At 41.5% G+C, this 18212-nt stretch overlaps 3 protein-coding genes across 6 annotated transcripts in view; all 3 read right to left on the bottom strand.

The window, feature by feature from the left end:
* The window catches only part of LOC311042422 (NACHT, LRR and PYD domains-containing protein 3-like), a 447659-nt gene that overhangs the window by 44992 nt on the left and 384455 nt on the right, over positions 1–18212 (bottom strand). The gene's annotated exons all lie outside the window — the stretch shown is intronic.
* Positions 1–18212, bottom strand: part of LOC311042423 (NACHT, LRR and PYD domains-containing protein 3-like) — a 118698-nt gene that overhangs the window by 44967 nt on the left and 55519 nt on the right. The window contains exons 6-13 of the mRNA XM_084053156.1: positions 17670–17783; positions 15492–15570; positions 13436–13664; positions 10935–12732; positions 10658–10828; positions 10247–10411; positions 8747–8802; positions 7784–8342 (exon numbers count right to left, since the gene is read on the bottom strand). Coding sequence (XP_083909282.1) covers positions 7807–8342; positions 8747–8802; positions 10247–10411; positions 10658–10828; positions 10935–12732; positions 13436–13664; positions 15492–15570; positions 17670–17783 — 3148 coding nt within the window. The 3' untranslated portion in view covers positions 7784–7806. The remainder of the gene's footprint in view (positions 1–7783; positions 8343–8746; positions 8803–10246; positions 10412–10657; positions 10829–10934; positions 12733–13435; positions 13665–15491; positions 15571–17669; positions 17784–18212) is intronic.
* The window catches only part of LOC311038761 (protein NLRC3-like), a gene marked incomplete at its 5' end in the record, with an annotated part of 96916 nt that overhangs the window by 44968 nt on the left and 33736 nt on the right, over positions 1–18212 (bottom strand). The gene's annotated exons all lie outside the window — the stretch shown is intronic.

The raw sequence follows: 18212 nt of genomic DNA, 5'->3' as shown, positions 1-18212 counted from the left end.
GCATTCACAGAAAATAATTCCTCCTCACTTACCTTGCATACAGTCTATATGTCTATATGGTTTCTATCAGGGGGCATCAATATGTCTGTATTGGATGGATGGATGTGTCACAATGTAGGGATTTATTTTGACCACCAGAGGGGGACAGTGCAAAATCTCTCCCTGTGTGTGCGTGTGTGTGTGTGTGTGTGTGTGTGTGTGTGTGAAATTATAATGGTGTGTAAAACAAACTCAAACAATTGGCACAGATAATGCCAAGTCTTGACACACACACACACACACACACACACACACACACACACACACACACACACACACACACACACACACACACACACACACACACACACACACACACACACTTCTTTTGATCTTATAACTTTGAAAAGAAAAACGTTGAAATGAGCTTGAGATTTGTTTATCAACAAGACACATGTTGATAAACGTTGATGTGAAAAAGCTATATAAAAGTATATTCAAAAGCACTTTCTCAGTGTTGTTAGTTTGAAAACAACAACTGTGCAGATGTCTGATGTCAGTAATGTGTCACTGAAGGTGAAAATATAAGGGTCTAATCACTGTTCTGCCTGAGAGAGAATGTTTCACAAAAGCCTCATTATCTCAGCTTCTAGATCCAGATAGCTGATTTTGGTGAAACCAAGCTATATTCAACTGCCAATAGCTAAAGAACAGAACATGCTAGGAACTCACTTTTTTTCCTGGCGAAAGTAGAGATTCTGATCTTTGTTTTGAGGTATTCCATGTGTTCATAGTCCTAGCACAAAATGTTCTGTGGGCCTAGATAGACTGGCCAGAAAGCTCAAAAATGGCTGGCACAGGCAGCTATGGCTGGTGTTTTAACTCTGGCAGTCAATGTGTTAACTGGAAGAAACGTATCTAAAGCTAACCTCATGTGTGTAGATGGTGAATGCACTCAGTAAACAGAGGAAGCAGCTGTTTCCCACGTTTCCTGTCATTGTCTTCTCTAGCGGAGCTGCTTTGGAAACCTGCTTTTCAATACTGTAGCAAATGACTGAAAACACTTTATCAAGTTTTCTTACAAAGATTGTGTATTTTCTTTTGCACATGTCAGAGACATCACTGACAAATCCTTGGTATCTTTATACCCGTGCTACTTCCGGGTTGCATAATAGTGACATCACTGTCGAATCCTTGGTAATATGATCCTAGCCTTTCAACATGTGTACCAGCGCCGTCACAGCTCCACGCTGTATTTAGATTTTTCCACGCTAGCGCTAATGAAACACTAAACAGAATTATTATTTCATGTCAACATTCAAGTACAACTACCAGAAGATATAAATCAGGTAAAGTAATGTGTCACTCTGCAAGTTTAACTAAACTTGTGGACCTGTATTTTTCACATCACGATTCACTTTTTTATTGAATCGATTTAAATCGATTTATGATAAATCGTTACATGCCTAATACGCACACACTCACATGTGCGTAAAAAATAATACTTTGGTCATAAAAGCTTCCTCTAAGAGAGTCGAAGGTGCAGGCCACTTCAAGGACACACACACACACACAAATTCATTACATAATGTCCTATCCTAACCTTAACCCTATATATACATGTCTAATATTAACCCTTATCCTTACAGATACATGTCTAATATTAACCCTTATCCTAACCTTATCCCTATAGATACATGTCTAAAGCCAACTCTCCACTGAGTGTCGGCCGCGGAAGGCGTTGGAAAGCATTGGAAAGTGTGTCCCTGCCGACAACCTGTTGTAGATGGCGCCGTGCGGTCGGGTCGGGACTTCTAGAATAGCGCTTAACGCTGACCGAGCAGGTTCGGTCGGGTCCCGACTGGTAGAACCCGTCAATAGCCGCGGGGTGGTGAAGAGGGGGGAGAGGCTCGGTAGAGGCGGTTCTGTTATTGTTATCCAGTGCTACTGTTTGAGCTACGACTGTGTGTGTGTGTGTGTGTGTGTGTGTGTGTGTGTGTGTGTGTGTGTGTGTGTGTGTGTGTGTGTGTGTGTGTGTGTGTGTGTGCAGGTTGCAGCCACTATAAAGGACGGTACATTGCCAGACATGATCGTCTGGTGGATCTGGTCTCAGACAGGATCAGAGAAGTACAGGAAAGGACAACAAAAATGTATAAACACAGCACTGTAAAACTAGACTGGTTTGATCACAATGACACACATGTCAATTCCCTGCAAGATATTCCAAATACCCCAGATATTGCGTTCATTAATGAAACGAGAAAAAACGTTACTATCTTCAAAATAGGCTGCCCATTTGATTTTTATATGGACATTTGTTTTACATCCAAACTTATGAAATATCAGCCTTTGGTGGAATGTATTATGGCCTTGGGATATAACTGTCAACTTATTGTCCTTGCGTTTGGGAGTATGGGCCACGTTCACAAACTTGTGCTCCGCGGCCTGCAATTAGAAGGATTGCAAAAGACAAATGCAGAAAAGTTGGCTAAATACTGTTCTGTCTCAGCTATTATGGGCAGTCTGTCTATCTGGAGAAGGCGATGTTTCATTTATCCTTGAGTGGCAAAAAAAATAAAACATCTGTTGAATTTCTGTATATAGTAGTATGTCATCAATTTGTTATCTTTTTTCCCTCTGTGTATTAAGCATGTGCAGCAGTTGTATCTGGTTTGACCGTATAATGTAACCTTCTTCTGATCAGTGTTTGGATCTATCATGTATTGAGCTTTTTGTGCAGATCTAAATAAAATAATTAAAATGTGTGTGTTTTATAAATATTGAACCAATGAAAAGTATTAAGAGCTTGTGACTAAAATAGTATCTAACTCATGTACTGTACTGTACCACTCACACATACAAACATCTAACCCATGTACTGCACAAGACCCCTCATACATCCACACTTTGAACATTTTTTTTTCACATATAAAATAATTGGCCTTTGTGATCAGACCTTCCCTACTAGTGTATTAAACCACACTGCCCCCTGCAGGCCCATCACTGACCTGCATCTCTATGTATGGGTGAGGGAGGCTCTGTGCTCTAACTTGCGATCATTGTTGATGAGGTGATCCAACATGGAGGGGCTGAGGATTCACATGAACCTGAAGAGATTGAATATTCTATATGACTGCTGTGGACTAAAAGAGAAAAGTCCTTTTGAACACCCTTGGAGTGAATATCTTGATTGTTGAGTGCTGTATTATTCCTGCTCTGGCTGCTTCTCTGGACCAGCAGCATGACTGTACACACAACACTCACTAACTGTCACTGGTTAGAGCAGAGATCTACCATCACCACACACTGAAAACCATCACCACTTGTATGTCTAATTATAGGCTGTTCATTAGTAGAATGCAAACATAGAATAAGTCAATCATTGACTATAAAGGCATCATTATTCTAACAATGGTCAGCTGGTCAGGTTGCTGTGCACCAACACAACCTGTCACAACTAATGAGCAGACCTCCGCCGTAGGGGAGAACAGGGCAAGATGAGCAAGACTAAATAAGATAGCAGTAAAATATAAACATCTAGCCTTATTTCAGGATTACGGATGGAACTGAGCATTCTTGCTAAATCCGGCGTATTTACATTGCATTGTATGTGTGGTGTTCATTAATATGTGCTGTCTCTCCCAAATAAACATATGAATACAAATGGGGCAAGATGAGCAAGACTAAATAAGATAGCAGTGAAATATAAACATCCATAGCAAGGTGACGATGTGCTTCCCAACTTTACAGCCAGGTGTAAATGATGGATGTTAACTAGATTTAAGGTCACATGACAACACACTTCTCTACTTTTCTAGAGTCATCTTACCCCGTTCTCCCCCAACCTCTGACCTCTGTGACAAATGTCCCACAGTGTGTCTGAAGTATTAAACTATGGTTTCCAGGGCTGGCTGTAATGAACACCAGTGATTCTCAACCTGTGGGCCGGGGCCCACTGGCGGGCCGTGAGGATACTCTAAGTGGGCCCCAAAATGATGGCAAAACACTACGATTTTGATGATAATATAACATAAGTATATACAGTATAAATAAAAGTAGTTTTCATTGTGATACCAATAAATCAAAGTATTGTAGTTAGTTCCACTGACTCAAGCCAGAACACAATCCATAGATGATCATTAAAATAAACTTGTTATGAAAATGCACGAGGCCCACCCATCTGTTCACTTAACACGACAGCCTTTCGTGTTAAGTGGTCAGGTGGGTGGGCTGCCAACGCTTTCAAGATGCTCAAGTGGGCCCTGATCCAGAAAAGGTTGAGAAGTGTTGCAGATGAAACCTGTAGGAGGCAAGGCTTAAAGTGATTGTAGTTTTGTTTGTGCTTTGAAGTGTGATGTAATTTCTAGTTTAATTCATTTGACCTTGCAGCTTGTGTCAGATCAATCAATGTTCTTTGATGTTATGATGTCATTGTTATCTCAATTGATTTGACCCAGAGCCTTCTATATGTTTGACATTGCAGTTAGTGTTTGACCAATTACACAGCTGCAGTAGTAATCAGTGGAAATTAGTGACACCTGTCAGTTTGCTGGCAGTGGAGCATTCTCATTTCAGTTTGTTAGGTGTAGAGTCAAAAGGTTTTGTACCGTGCTCTTTTTTCTTTTTACCCAAGTGAATGTAAATTTTGTTTTTGATCAAAGTAAAGTGTTTTGTTGAACTTTATGGACATCTCCGTGTGGATTATTTACTTTTGGGAACAACACCACTTGTACACCATGAGATACATCTTTTAAACTTTTCTGTGGATACAAAACTTTTTCATAGATTTCCTAGATAGCTTCATAGACTTGTTTGACAGACACTATCATCAGGGTTGTGTACATTTTGCTTACACCATCTTTTCTATTAATATGTTGCATTCATGTTAATGTGTATTTTTTAGACATTACCACTTAAACCCTCAATACTTGGCAAACCTTTGGCTCCGTCCTCGGTCTGCTCTTTTTTCCTCCCTCTACACCAAAGCTCTTCACCAAAAAATGCTGATCTACAAGCTCACACGCGTTGTGAGCTTGTAGATCGGCTATTTTCAGTAAATGTTCCCCTTAAAATAGGGATACTAGGATTCAAAGGGTTAATGTACAAAAAAAAATAAAGTTCCTATCACACAAACATTTGGCGGCCCCCCTGTAGTAACTCTGAGGACCCCTGTCGAAGAGCTGCTATAAACAATAAGTTGGATGTACAGCTTCCTATGCAGACCTATAAGCAACATCCGCTGTAGTGGAATCAGCTCAATCAGACACTGTCTCAACAATTACTACTACAAATGTAGGCATTTAGCAGACGCTCTAATCCAGAGATACTTACAAGTGTGAGATCAGAATAAGCAGAGTAAAGAAGAAATCCTATAGTCAAAGAAACTATAGGATACCAGGTCAATCATTATAACAATCAGCACCATACATTATATGTCTTGAGTTATATTAAACACATAAAGGTCCTGTACCTGCATCAGTAATTATGTATGATGTAATTAGAGCTTGTATTGCAAACCTAAATGAAAACATAAAACTGTTTTTATTTTTTATTTAATTGCAATATTGTATACAACCCCCAAATTAATCAAAACATTCATCATTCAATTCATAATTGAATGAGTGCATTGACTTCTGGGGGGCGGTGTTCACTCTCCATTCCGACATCTCACCACTCCGACTAGTGGCTTCCGCGTGCGGTTAGGGTTAGGGTTAGGGTTAGGTATAGGGTTCGTCAACGTCGGAAAGGCGACATGTCGGAAAGGAGAAATGCACCCCTGGGGGGCAGGAGCCGCAGGGGGGTCCTGAGATTATTTTTGGGGGTCCCCAGATGATTAGTTTAATATGCAACATTGTTTTCTAACTCAACAGTAAACAAACCAACATACAGTATAATTGGATACAGGGTATCTGCACATTTATGAAGTCACAATGTAATGACTTTTAAGACCTTTTTAATACCACATTGGCCAAATTGTCAATTAAGAAAGAGGCAAACATTGTGGGGTCGCGGCCTGAGAAGTGTGGGAACCCTTGCTGTACGGTAAAGCAGTTCCAGGTTTTTATTTGAGTACGGTCCAGGAAGTTTCCTGCTTCCACACAGCGTACGTGATGTTTTTCTCGTGTTTTTCTTTACAATAAATACGCTATTTTTGTGAAATTACATATTTAAACCTGCGATTTTCTGTGTATGATTTTCTTTAAAATATGATAATTTAAAGCCACCGTTGGCATAATCTGGCAACACTGAAACTTGTTAATATTAATTAATTAATTAATGTTGATATTCATGTCATCTTCAATCCAGTCTCATGACCTTCACTCCTTCCACCAGGAGTGTGAATGTTTAAAATATGTTTTCCTTTAAAAGAAAAAAAAAACGATTAATGATAATGTAACAATCTATATTTTAGGCGTGTCATTATAGGCCTTAAGTTTCCCAAAACATTCCCAAAGATTAAAAAAAAGAAAAAGTGAAAATAGCAGATCTACAATCTCACCTTCTCGATATAGGAGGGGGGAGTGTCTGATCAAATGAATATCAAAAATCTAAATATTGAATCAAGCAACAATAGCCTGAGTAGACGTTAAAATGATCCGAGAATTGTTTTAAATTGAAATATCCCTTTAAGTTACAATAACACAAATAATAATAATGATAAGGGTAATGATAATGATAATAATACAATTTTAATAATAATAATAATAATAATAATGTATTATTATGATTACCCTTATTATTATTATTATTATTATTATTATTATTATTATGTGTATTATTATATGAGTTCTTCTTACACCACAGTAAAAAGCTGTTACAAAATTAAAACAATAAAGACAAAGCAAAGATCAATAGTAAAAGATTCAATTTTATTTGTTTATAAAACATATTTTTTCTGAATTGCTTGAGCATATTACTCCACTACTACAGAAGTGTCTTTTACATTTACAGTGGTTCTCAAAGTGGGGCCCGGAGACCTTGAGGGGGTTGCAGGGGGTCCCAAGCAAAACGGTAGTTGTGAACCTAATGGACCCTTACAGTTCTGTAACTCTGAGAGTGTAGGCTACAAATGGAACCAAATGGACCCCTACAGGTCTTTAACTCTAAGAGAGTGCAAATGGAACCAAATGGACCCGTAAAGGAACCATTTGGTTCCATTTGTACACTCTCAGAGTTATGGGGGTCCGATGGCCTAATGGTCGTCGTTGAAATGTTGTAAAAAGTTTGAGAACCACAGTTTTACAAAACAGTTAAAACACTGTCCTAAAACTAAATAGGACACTTTCCATTTACAAAATGCACTGAGATGTTCATAACAATATGCATAAAAAATATCACTTGTTTAACTTCAATTCAAATGTCATTTAATAATTAAGAAAGGAAAGTTATACACTGTGTTATACAATACAGTGAAAACTACAGATTTACAATGCGTCACGTCATGTTGTGAGCTTTTAGATATTTTGCCCCCCCTCTTCTTCTTTGAAATACTACTAATAATAATATCAATCTTTACAATCTGTGTGTGTGTGTGTGTGTGTGTGTGTGTGTGTGTGTGTGTGTGTGTGTGTGTGTGTGTGTGTGTGTGTGTGTGCACGAGAGTGTTTGTTTGCGCACGCACGCACGCACGCACGCACGCACGCACGCACGCACGCACGCACGCACGCACGCACGCACGCACGCACGCACGCACGCACGCACGCACACACACACACACACACACACACACACACACACACACACACACACACACACACACACACACACCTTATACACACACATTATACCTGCTACTGCAGTATACATCCTCCTCCTCCTCCTCCTCCTCTATCTGACACACAGAGACACTGAGGAGCCAGTCCTCCAGCACCAGAACCCAGCATACAGAGGTTCAGCGAATGTGGATTGGAAGGTGTACAGGTGTGTCAGTGTGTCAGAGGACACTGTGTAGAAGGACACAGTGCCAAGAGGCCAGTCTACATACACTGATACTCTTTTGGAGGAGGAGGAGGGACGGGCAGGGAGGACAGTTTTCTTCTTATTGTGACACACAGTGTAACAGTTATTAACGCCATAACATTCCAGACTCCAGGACTTGTCATTGCATCCAAATCTACTGTCATCACCCTCTCTGTTGATTCCTCTGTATGTCACTGCTATAGAAACCCTTCCACTCCACTCTACCTCCCAGTAACAGCGTCCAATCAGACTCTCTCTACACATCACCTGTTCCCAGTCCTTAAATCTGTCTGGGTGACGAGGATACTTCTGATCCTCTCCCACACGTGTCACCTTCATGTTGTTCTCCGACAGAGAGAGGAGTCTGTGTGCTGTGTTTGGATCCAGTGTGAGTTCACACACATCTGATGGGAAGAACAACATACAATACAGCACCAGTTTACAATCACACATAACAATAATAATAATAATAATAATCATTCATAATCATCCTCCAGTCGTCTGGTTTGAATGGTAACAGATGGACTGTAATGTCCACAGGTGACAACTAGAGGGCACATCATGCCCATGACAGCTATATGGTGACTTGATGACATACAATGACACAGTCACTGTCAGTCTGGAGCTTGGAGGTATGTTTTTGTTAATATCACATACTGTATAGCCTACACATTATGGTTATTATCATCTTCATTCAGAGTAGGCTGTGAATGAGTGAATGTCACATGCTTCTGTGTATGTGAGCTGCTCATCTAAATAGCTGGATGTGATGCTTTGATTTCATGAATAAAACAGAATAGACACTTACTTATCATGCTCTTCCTCAAACCTGGTGTCAGCCAACACTCTCCACCAGGGTCCACACTGCAGTTGGAAGAGAGACACAGTCAGGCCTGAATATTCTCTTTGATCATTATAAACAATGATTGATAATGATTTTAAACCATTAAACATGAAACAATACAGAACAGCATCACAGTATGATTGAGACAATTGTTCATTCTCTAACTCTAGTAGATCAGACATCAAGGCTGTGGTTGAAAGTTCTGAGTGGGAAGTAGTCGGATCAACTGTTGTCCAGAACCGAAAACCCACATATGTCTCTGTATATATGTCTGTCTCTCTATGTCCCTTTTATGCCCATATATGGAGATCCCTGATGTCATCAATATGACGTCATAGTACTTACATCATAGACTGGCCTCCAAGTGGTTCTGCACTATGTTACTAGGACAACAGGTACAACAGCTATTGCATAAGCGAGGGACGTGCGTTCCCAAAAACATTAAACTGGTACTATATTAAGAAGACAGGGAGTAATAATGGTGTGGCTTCCCTGTAGATCTCTATGACATCATTAGCATTATGACATCAATCTACTTCCTTGGCCTACTGGCAGTGTGCACAAGACATTTGGCACTTGTTGGTGCAGTGGTTTGACACACACACACACACACACACACACACACACACACACACACACACACACACACACACACACACACACACACACACACACACACACACACACACACACACACACACACACACACACACACATTCTTCTAGATGAACACACAGGCCTCTTCATCCTAGATGAATGTTTTAGAAGGCTCACCTCATTGGAATCATGGCGTAAAAAGGTTGCCAAATTTGCCCCAAAATATGTAGGCTCAAAACTGTCTGTAAGGTTTTCTTACTTTGTGGTTTGTTCACTATACATTCAATGTAACTATCCAGTCATCCATCCCATCCAAATGTGAGTCCTACACACCTAATAAAGAGTAATTTGAAATTAATTATTAGGCTAATTGAAAGACATCAGACAAAACACTACTACATTCTGATTGGATGGGTTGTTAGTCATGTTCGTTGCAGACACAGGTGAGTTGGCAGAAGTGAGGTCAATCTGGTTGAGTGACAAGCAAGTGCAATACCATGAAAAATTGCGTTCGGCTTTGTCTCACGCACACAGCCTCCCGCTGCCAGAGTTGAATTGCCTAACTTATTTTTATGTGATGCCTGGTGTTTACACGTGGTCTGAATAGACAGTCCGCAGCTGAATCTTTCGGGAGCTCCTGTTACAACGTGTATAGTTAGGAATGTTAGGAATGTAAACAAAGACACGTGGGCCGGAAGTGGAGGGCTGAGGGCGGACTTAGCAACCAACATCCTCTTATCCACATTTTACTGGGAGGTCCCCCCAGAGTCAATTCAAAGGAAAAAAAACAGCAGAGGGCGCTGTTTTTCTTTTCTTTTTTGACTATGGGTTCCCAGATTGTTCATACACAGACCAAGTCTCTCATACCTAAGACTGTCCAGTCTATAGTGTGGATCCTTCACAACAGCAGAGAGCATCGTTTCTCCTGGATGATTGAAGCTCAAGTTCAACTCTCTCAAATGGGAAGGGTTGGAGTGCAGAGCTGAGGTCAGAGAAGAACAGCCTTTTTCTGTGACCAGACATCCTGACAAACTACACGCACGCACGTACGCACGCACGCACGCACGCACGCACGCACGCACGCACGCACGCACGCACGCACGCACGCACGCACGCACGCACACACACACACACACACACACACACACACACACACACACACACACACACACACACACAATGAGGAGTTTCACAATGTTACATTATGTTATATTGATTTTAGAAACTTTAGTTTTATTGTAACACAGTTGAACAAAGTTTACTTTCAGCCATACTGACTTGAGGGTCTCCAGTAGGCAGTGTGGACTCCCCAGTCCCACAGCCAGCAGTTTTACTCCAGCATCCTGAAGGTCATTGTTACTCATATCCACTTCTCTCAGACTAGAGCTGGAGCTGAGAACTGACGATATCCCCTGACAGCATTTCTCTGAAAGCTTACAGCCACTCAGCCTGAAGAAGCATTAGTAATAAACACATTTGTTTTAATGTACTGTTAAAGAAAGATCAAATAATATATGAAATATATCCATATATCCAAATATATCAGTGCACCTACAGAGCTTTATTGGAGGCTTTGAGCACAGGCAGCAACCTTAGAAGAGCCTCATCTGAAGCAGAGTATTTCTTCAGGTCAAACACGTCCAGCTCCTTTTCTGAAGACAGCAACATGAAGACCAGAGCTGACCACTGAGCAGGAGAGAGCTTGTCTGTGGAGAGACGTCCTGATGTCAGGTACTGTTGGATGTTCTCCTCTAGAGAATGATCATTCAGCTCATTCAGACAGTGGAACAGATTGATGCTTCTCTCTGGAGATGGATTCTCTCTGATCTTCTCCTTGATGTATTTGACTGTTTTACGATTTGTCTGGAAGCTTTTTCCTGTCTGTGTGAGCAGTCTTTGTAGGAGTGTCTGATTGGTCTCCAAAGAGAGGCCCAGCAGGAAACGAAGGAACAAGTCCAGGTGTCCATTTGGACTCTGTAATGCCTTGTCTACAGCACTTTGGTAGAGGTGATTTAACTTAGGGTTGTCTCTACATAACCACTTAGAGGTTGCTTGTGGTTCTGACAGTAGGTTGACACCAGTGTTGATGAATGAGACAAAGACATAAAGAGCAGCAAGAAACTCCTGAACACTAAGATGGACAAAGCAAAACACTGTGTCCTTGTACAACCCACTCTCCTCTTTAAAGATCTGTGTAAACATTCCAGAGTACACAGTGGCATCTCTGATAACAATGCCACACTCTCTCAGGTCTGCTTCATAGAAGATCAGGTGGCCTTTCTCTAGCTGTTCAAAAGCGAGTTTTCCCAAAGACAGGATGACCTTGGTATTATCTGGATTCTTGTCAGAGTGTGTCTGAGCTCCATCATGATATTTCACATTCTTCTGTTTGGACTGAACCAGCATGAAATGGAGGTACATCTCAGTCAGGTACTTTGGCAGCAATCCTTTCACATCTGCTCTCCAGATGTCCTCCAGAACTGCGGCAGTGATCCAACAGAAGACTGGGATGTGACACATGATGTGGAGGCTTTTGGATTTCTTGACGTGTGAGATGATTGGGCGTGCCTGCTTCTCATCCCCAAATCTCTTGATGAAGTACTCCTCCTTCTGTGGATCGGTGAATCCTCTCACCTCTGTCACCCTGTCAACATAATCAGTTGGTATCTGATTGGCTGCTGCAGGTCGTGTAGTTATCCAGATGCGAGCAGAGGGAAGCAGGTTACCTTTGATGAGGTTTGTCAGCAGCACGTCCACAGAGGTTGGCTTTGTGACATCAGTTACAATCTCAGTGTTTTGGAAGTCTAGAGGATGCCTCAATTCATCTAATCCATCAAGGATGAACACAACTTGGAACTCTTTTAAGCTGCAGATTAATGGTTTCATGATTCCACCAAAGCAATGATGAAGAAGTCCCACCAAGCTGTACTTCTTCTTCTTCATCAGATTCAGCTCTCTGAAAGTGAGTGGAAACATGAAGTGGATATTCTGGTTGGCTTTGTCTTCTGCCCAGTCCAGAGCATGCTTCTGAGTTAGGACTGTTTTACCAATGCCGGCCACTCCCTTTGTCATCACTGTTCTGATTGATTCATCTTGTCCAGGTAAGGGTTTGAAAATGTCTTCAAATCTGATTGGTGTCTCTGGTCTGGCTGGTTTCCTGGATGCTGTTTCAATCTGTCTGACTTCATGTTCTTTATTGACCTCTCCACTGCCTCCCTCTGTGATGTAGAGCTCTGTGAAGATCTGATTCAGAAGTGTTGGGTTTCCCTCTTTGGCAATCCACTCAGACAAATTCGTACACTTCTTCTTCAGATTAGATTTGAGTTGTTGTTGACTGACAGGAGCAAGAGTTTCTAAATGACCAAAGAACGAAAGACACCAAATGGATGTTACCGTTAATGTGACTGCCCAGACTGTAATAAAACAAACCTTGCCATTAGAAGATCTTTATCTTTATTACTGTTGTTATTATTGTTATGTTGTTGTTGTTAGCACAGTATTGTGGACATTATCTTTTGGCTGCTTATACCTGTAAGACTAGTGACAATTAAACAATCTTGATTATTGATTCTTGGTGTGTCTACTACACTTACTACACTTCTGATAAACATGTTATTTATCCTTTCCGTATGCATGTTTTTCAGGGTAATGTAATTGGTCCTTTATAAGTATTATTTGGATATTAAATTAACCACATTACAAGTTATAGTTTTAACAGCTTATTGTGTGAATTGTTTCTAAGAATCAATTGAGATATGTTTACATTGACCAAAGAATTGTTGAAATGTATTATTTTGCCTCAATTACCCTCCATCATGTTGAATTATGTATAGATGTAGTTTCTTACTACTCTCCATCATGTTAGAGTTGTGAATAAATACTTTCTTACTGATCTCCATCATGTCAAAGTTGTGAATAAAGACTTTCTTACTGATCTCCATCATGTCAAGGGTATGAATAAGGACTGTCTTACTGCTCTCCATCATGTTAAAGGTGTGAATAAAGACTTTCTTACTGCTTTCATCATGTTAAAGGAGCGAATAAAGACTTTCTTACTGCTCTCCAGGATGTCAGCCAGCTTCTCCTGCTTCAGACTCCTTAGGAGGTGCAGTGTGATCTTCAGAGCTCCCTTTGTGATGTTTCTCCTCTCCTCCTCACCCTCACCATCCACCACTTCCCCCTCCTCCCTCTGACTCTCTAAGCATTCTGGGTAATCTGTTGTCAGAACCCTCTGGAACCTCTTCATCTCTTTCTTCACACATGTTACGAGATTATCTTCAAGCAGCTGAAACACATAATAATATAATAAAGTTTAAATGCAACAATATTGAGTTGATTGATTAATTGGAGAAGACCAAGGACTAGATGCAGAGGGATTATATTTCCATGCTGGCCATGGAACACCTCAGGATCCCCTGTATGAAGTGGCAAATGTTGGCCGGGGAAAGGGAAGTCTGGAACTCTGCTTGAACTGTTACCCCCACGACTGGATAAGCGGATGAGGATGGATGAATGGATGAAGATGGATGGAAGTCCATCACTTTTCATTACACAGGGCAACAGTATACTGGTCATTTTCACAGTGTCATTGAAGAAAAGTCTTGGAAATGTGATGTCTCCCTGAAACTGATGTCCTTATGATGAAGGTGAAGTGTCATCAAACAATAAATACCACTCCTCAAACAGACTGCCAAGAGCAGAGTGTGTAAAATTATAAAAAGTGTATAACAATCCTCCAATAATTAACCAAAGCTCTGTGTGGTGTGATGGTGTGTGAGTCCAAAATCTCTTCTGCCCAGTTCTCCTCAGTGCCTAGAGCAATTCATCTGCATTTGCACACAGCCATTGATCATCAGCATGTGCACGGAACACCGAAGCCCGTCTTTCACTTTCCCCAAATGTCAGCTGTTTATTAGCGTTTTTTGTAAAAGAATGTAGCCTTGGTTACGGGCCCCCGAACTGTGGGATGGCCCCGCGACTTATGGGACGAATGATCAAACTGCACATGCATCGAATCCATAGACCCACTGTGTTACACTGTTGCCGTCTGCCACAAGCACACACAGACAACGTGATTAAACTTTCATTTACGGCCCCTGTACACTCACACTGCGTTCTAAGACATGGGCGGCGCTTTGGATAGCAACTTCACCAATATGAAGTACACCACTACCACGCAACATCCCAAATAAGGTTTCACGAGAGAAACAAGCAACCAGGACGCCTAACTGTTTTCTAAAATAGATACACATTTTCAATTTTAGTTGTACAGGCCAATTATAATGTATTAAGGCATATTGGCTTATTAGCCAGGGATCCCTTTCACATGCAACACCGCAACAAACTTGCTCTCCCAAAGTTTGACTATTCATATGGGCTACTGTGTATAACCCCAAGTTTGCAAAGACTTTTGACTGCACACTTCACCGGGTATGGACTAGTGCTCCTCATTGTAAAACCCAGTTCACAAGACTGGCTCAGAGAACAATGGCAAAAAGTCAAAGAAGGTTATAATAGATGTTCAGGCATATGAGTCTTCATGGACAAATATGGTTTTGCTTATGTCTTGTAGAGTTAATCAAACGTGATGTGTCCAGGGATGCAAACTCTGAATTGTGACTGATGAATAAGATGAGGTGGGTGTCTGGGATCTAGATGTGACATAGAGGTGGTTCAGTGGTTCTCAAAGTGGGGTCTGGGGACCCACAGCGGTCCTTGAGGTGGTTCCAATGGGTCCACAGCTAAATGATTGATAGATAAGAACCAAATGGACCCTTAAAGGCCTGCCTGTAACTTTGAGAGTGTTACGGGTCCATTTGGTTCCATTTGTTATACTCTCCGAGTTATGGGGTACAGGGCCTAATGCCTACCATACTGAGGGTCCTTGAAATGTCAATGTTAGAGAACCACTGACATACTTACTTAGTCCTCTTAGATATACTGTAATTACATCACAATGACATAGATACACTGTAACAACAACACAATGACATATATACACTGAAAGGTACACTCCTTCCCAGCTGGCATAAAGTATTTGGTGGACACACAACCTATGTGTCTCTGTTGTGATCAACTCATATTTTCTTCATTGTACATGTAGATGAAGTACCTTAAATATGGAGTCCAGCTCTGTTTGATGTTCCTGACCTGACTGACCACTGGGACCCTGAGATATCTGCTGGTCTCTACTGGGCACGCACGCACGCACGCACGCACGCACGCACGCACGCACGCACGCACGCACGCACGCACGCACGCACGCACACACACACACACACACACACACACACACACACACACACACACACACACACACACACACACAGTTCAGTATAAATGTGCATTTCTTCTAACAGGTTGTAAACAGTGTGTCTAAAGAGGACAGGCAGTGTTTCTATGTAGTGGGCAGTAGATGATAGTTAATGTACAACATTTAATAGACACTGAAAGCAGCTGAGCTCTAATGTCTCTGTCATTGTGTTGTGTTGGTCTGCTATCATCCTGATGTCGTTACACTTTGATACTGAACAACATGTTTAAACAAGTTATATCTATTGGGTCTGGGTCCTCTTCTTTTCTCTCTCTACACTACATCTCTTGGTGCTGTTATCCACTCCCATGACTATTCCTACCACTGCTATGCCGATGACACCCAGCTGATCCTGTCATTCCCCCCCTCTGACACACAAGTGGAGGCACGCATTGCTGCTTGTCTGGCTGACATCCCGGAGTGGATGTCGACGCATCACCTGAAGCTCAACCTGGACAAAACCGAGCTGATGTTACTCCCGGGAAGGGCTGTCTGCACCGAGACCTGGCCATCACCATTGATAATGCTGTGGTGACGTCAACTCGGACTGCGAGGAATCTGGGTGTGACCCTGGACCCCCGACTGTCGTTCTCGGCAAACATCGCATCAGTGACACGGTCTTGCAGATTCCTCCTCTACAACATCAGGAGGATTCACCCCTTTCTCACTGAGAAGGCAGCGCAGGTGCTCATCCAGGCTCTTGTCATCTATCGCCTGGACTACTGACACTCAACTCCTTCTCCGTTCTCTACACTGGCTCCCCGTAGCGGCTCGCATCCAGTTTAAAACCCTGGTGCTAGCCTTTAGGGCAGTGAAGAGAACAGCTCCTTCTTACCTCCAGGCTATGGTCGAGGCTTACACCCCTTTTCCACCCCCCTTCCACACCCCTCCCGACCACTTCGGTCGGGAGGGGTGTGGAAGGGGGGTGGAAAACCAGTCGGGGGCGACTGGTTTTCCCGTCGCTCAGTGGTCCTTCTGGCCGATCTACACGGTCTTTGCTTTTTTCTGTTCTGGCCCCACAGTGGTGGAATGAACTCCCTACTGATGTCACTACAGCAGAGTCACTGCCCATCTTTTGCAGCAGGCTGAAAACCCACCTCTTCAGGAAACACTACCCTGACCCTTCCTCTTAGCCTTGCCTACTTGTTGTCAATTATTTGTACAAGCTCTTGTTTTATTGGATCTTGTTTATTTGTTACACTTATTTGTTTTAGCTCTTGCTCATTTGATTTTCCTATTTGTCTCATCTGTTAGGTAAGTAGGTATAGCTGATATATTACACTTTTACTTTAGCGCTAGGTATACTCTTAGTTGCTTGTTTTAGAAGAGAATACACTTAAGACTTCTGGTGATTAGTAGTTTTCTTGCCACCTATGTTGAATGCACTTATAGTAAATGGCTTTGGATAAAAGCGTCTACTAAATGACTGTAAAGTAATAATCTATACTATAATCCACTGAATATCTGTGTGTCATACAAATATCAGTACCTGACAAATGTACAATTGTAGCAAGAGAACCTTTTGAACATTCTGGAATGGAGCCGTAACGACCATGGTGGTCATTGTATGTGGTATCCTTGTAATCAGTGACCATAAAAACATAGGTATAGACATAATATATTCTGTATTATCATGTTTGGTTCAGGAGAAGATGCAAAGTAAATGATTTATGACGGAAAGGAAAATGGCTTCCATCTCCACGGCCATAGCTCTATTTCTTTTTAATGTTCAGGACCTCAAACTGTACATACTGTACGCACCAAGTTTATAGATTTTATGACAGAGTGAATGATTCATAGATTTGGCACTTATCCTGTGGATTACACAGAGACCCTCTTATAGACGGCTATAGCCTCCTGCAGAGTGAGAAATGTCAACAATATGAATAGTTGGTCCAATAATCTCCGGACTTCTGACCTTTTATCAGTTGAGTGTAATAAATCATGTGTTGTTTTCTGATAGTTGTACATTCTGACCTCTGATCAGTAGAGTGGTGTCCATCTTTGAAGTCAATATATCCATACTTGGAGTGGTCACTCTTCACGGAGACACAGCTGGGTACAGGAGACTCTGCTCTCTGCTGATCAACCCTGACAGAAAGAAAAGGAACCGTTCAATGTTTAGAATGGTCACTGGAGGATTTTAAAGTGCTCTGAAATATAAAGACCTGACCCTCCTATTGACATAAATATATTTATCTTGACCTATCCAGAGTGAGGGTCATGCACTTCCACAGTGAAATGGTTTCATTTCCTAAAAATGAAATCCAGACACAATCTTGCTTTTACTCCAGTTTGTCTTCTATTCTCATTCCATCAGCATTAAGGCAGCTTCAGTAAAAACCTGAATTACTGTGTAGATACTACACACTCAAATGTTGATGTATGGTGATAATACAGTGTGAACCTTGTATTATAATTTAACAAAGCAGGTTTTTGAAGTCTACCTACAGGAATTCCACAAAGTCTCTGTCTTATTCTATTCTTAATTTTTATTTTTAAGAAAGTAAAATGTTTCTT

Source organism: Gymnoscopelus microlampas, assembly GCF_963454915.1.
Source record: "Gymnoscopelus microlampas genome assembly, chromosome: 3".
Classification (NCBI taxonomy): Eukaryota; Metazoa; Chordata; class Actinopteri; order Myctophiformes; family Myctophidae; genus Gymnoscopelus; species Gymnoscopelus microlampas.
This window is presented reverse-complemented; position numbering and strand designations above follow the sequence as displayed.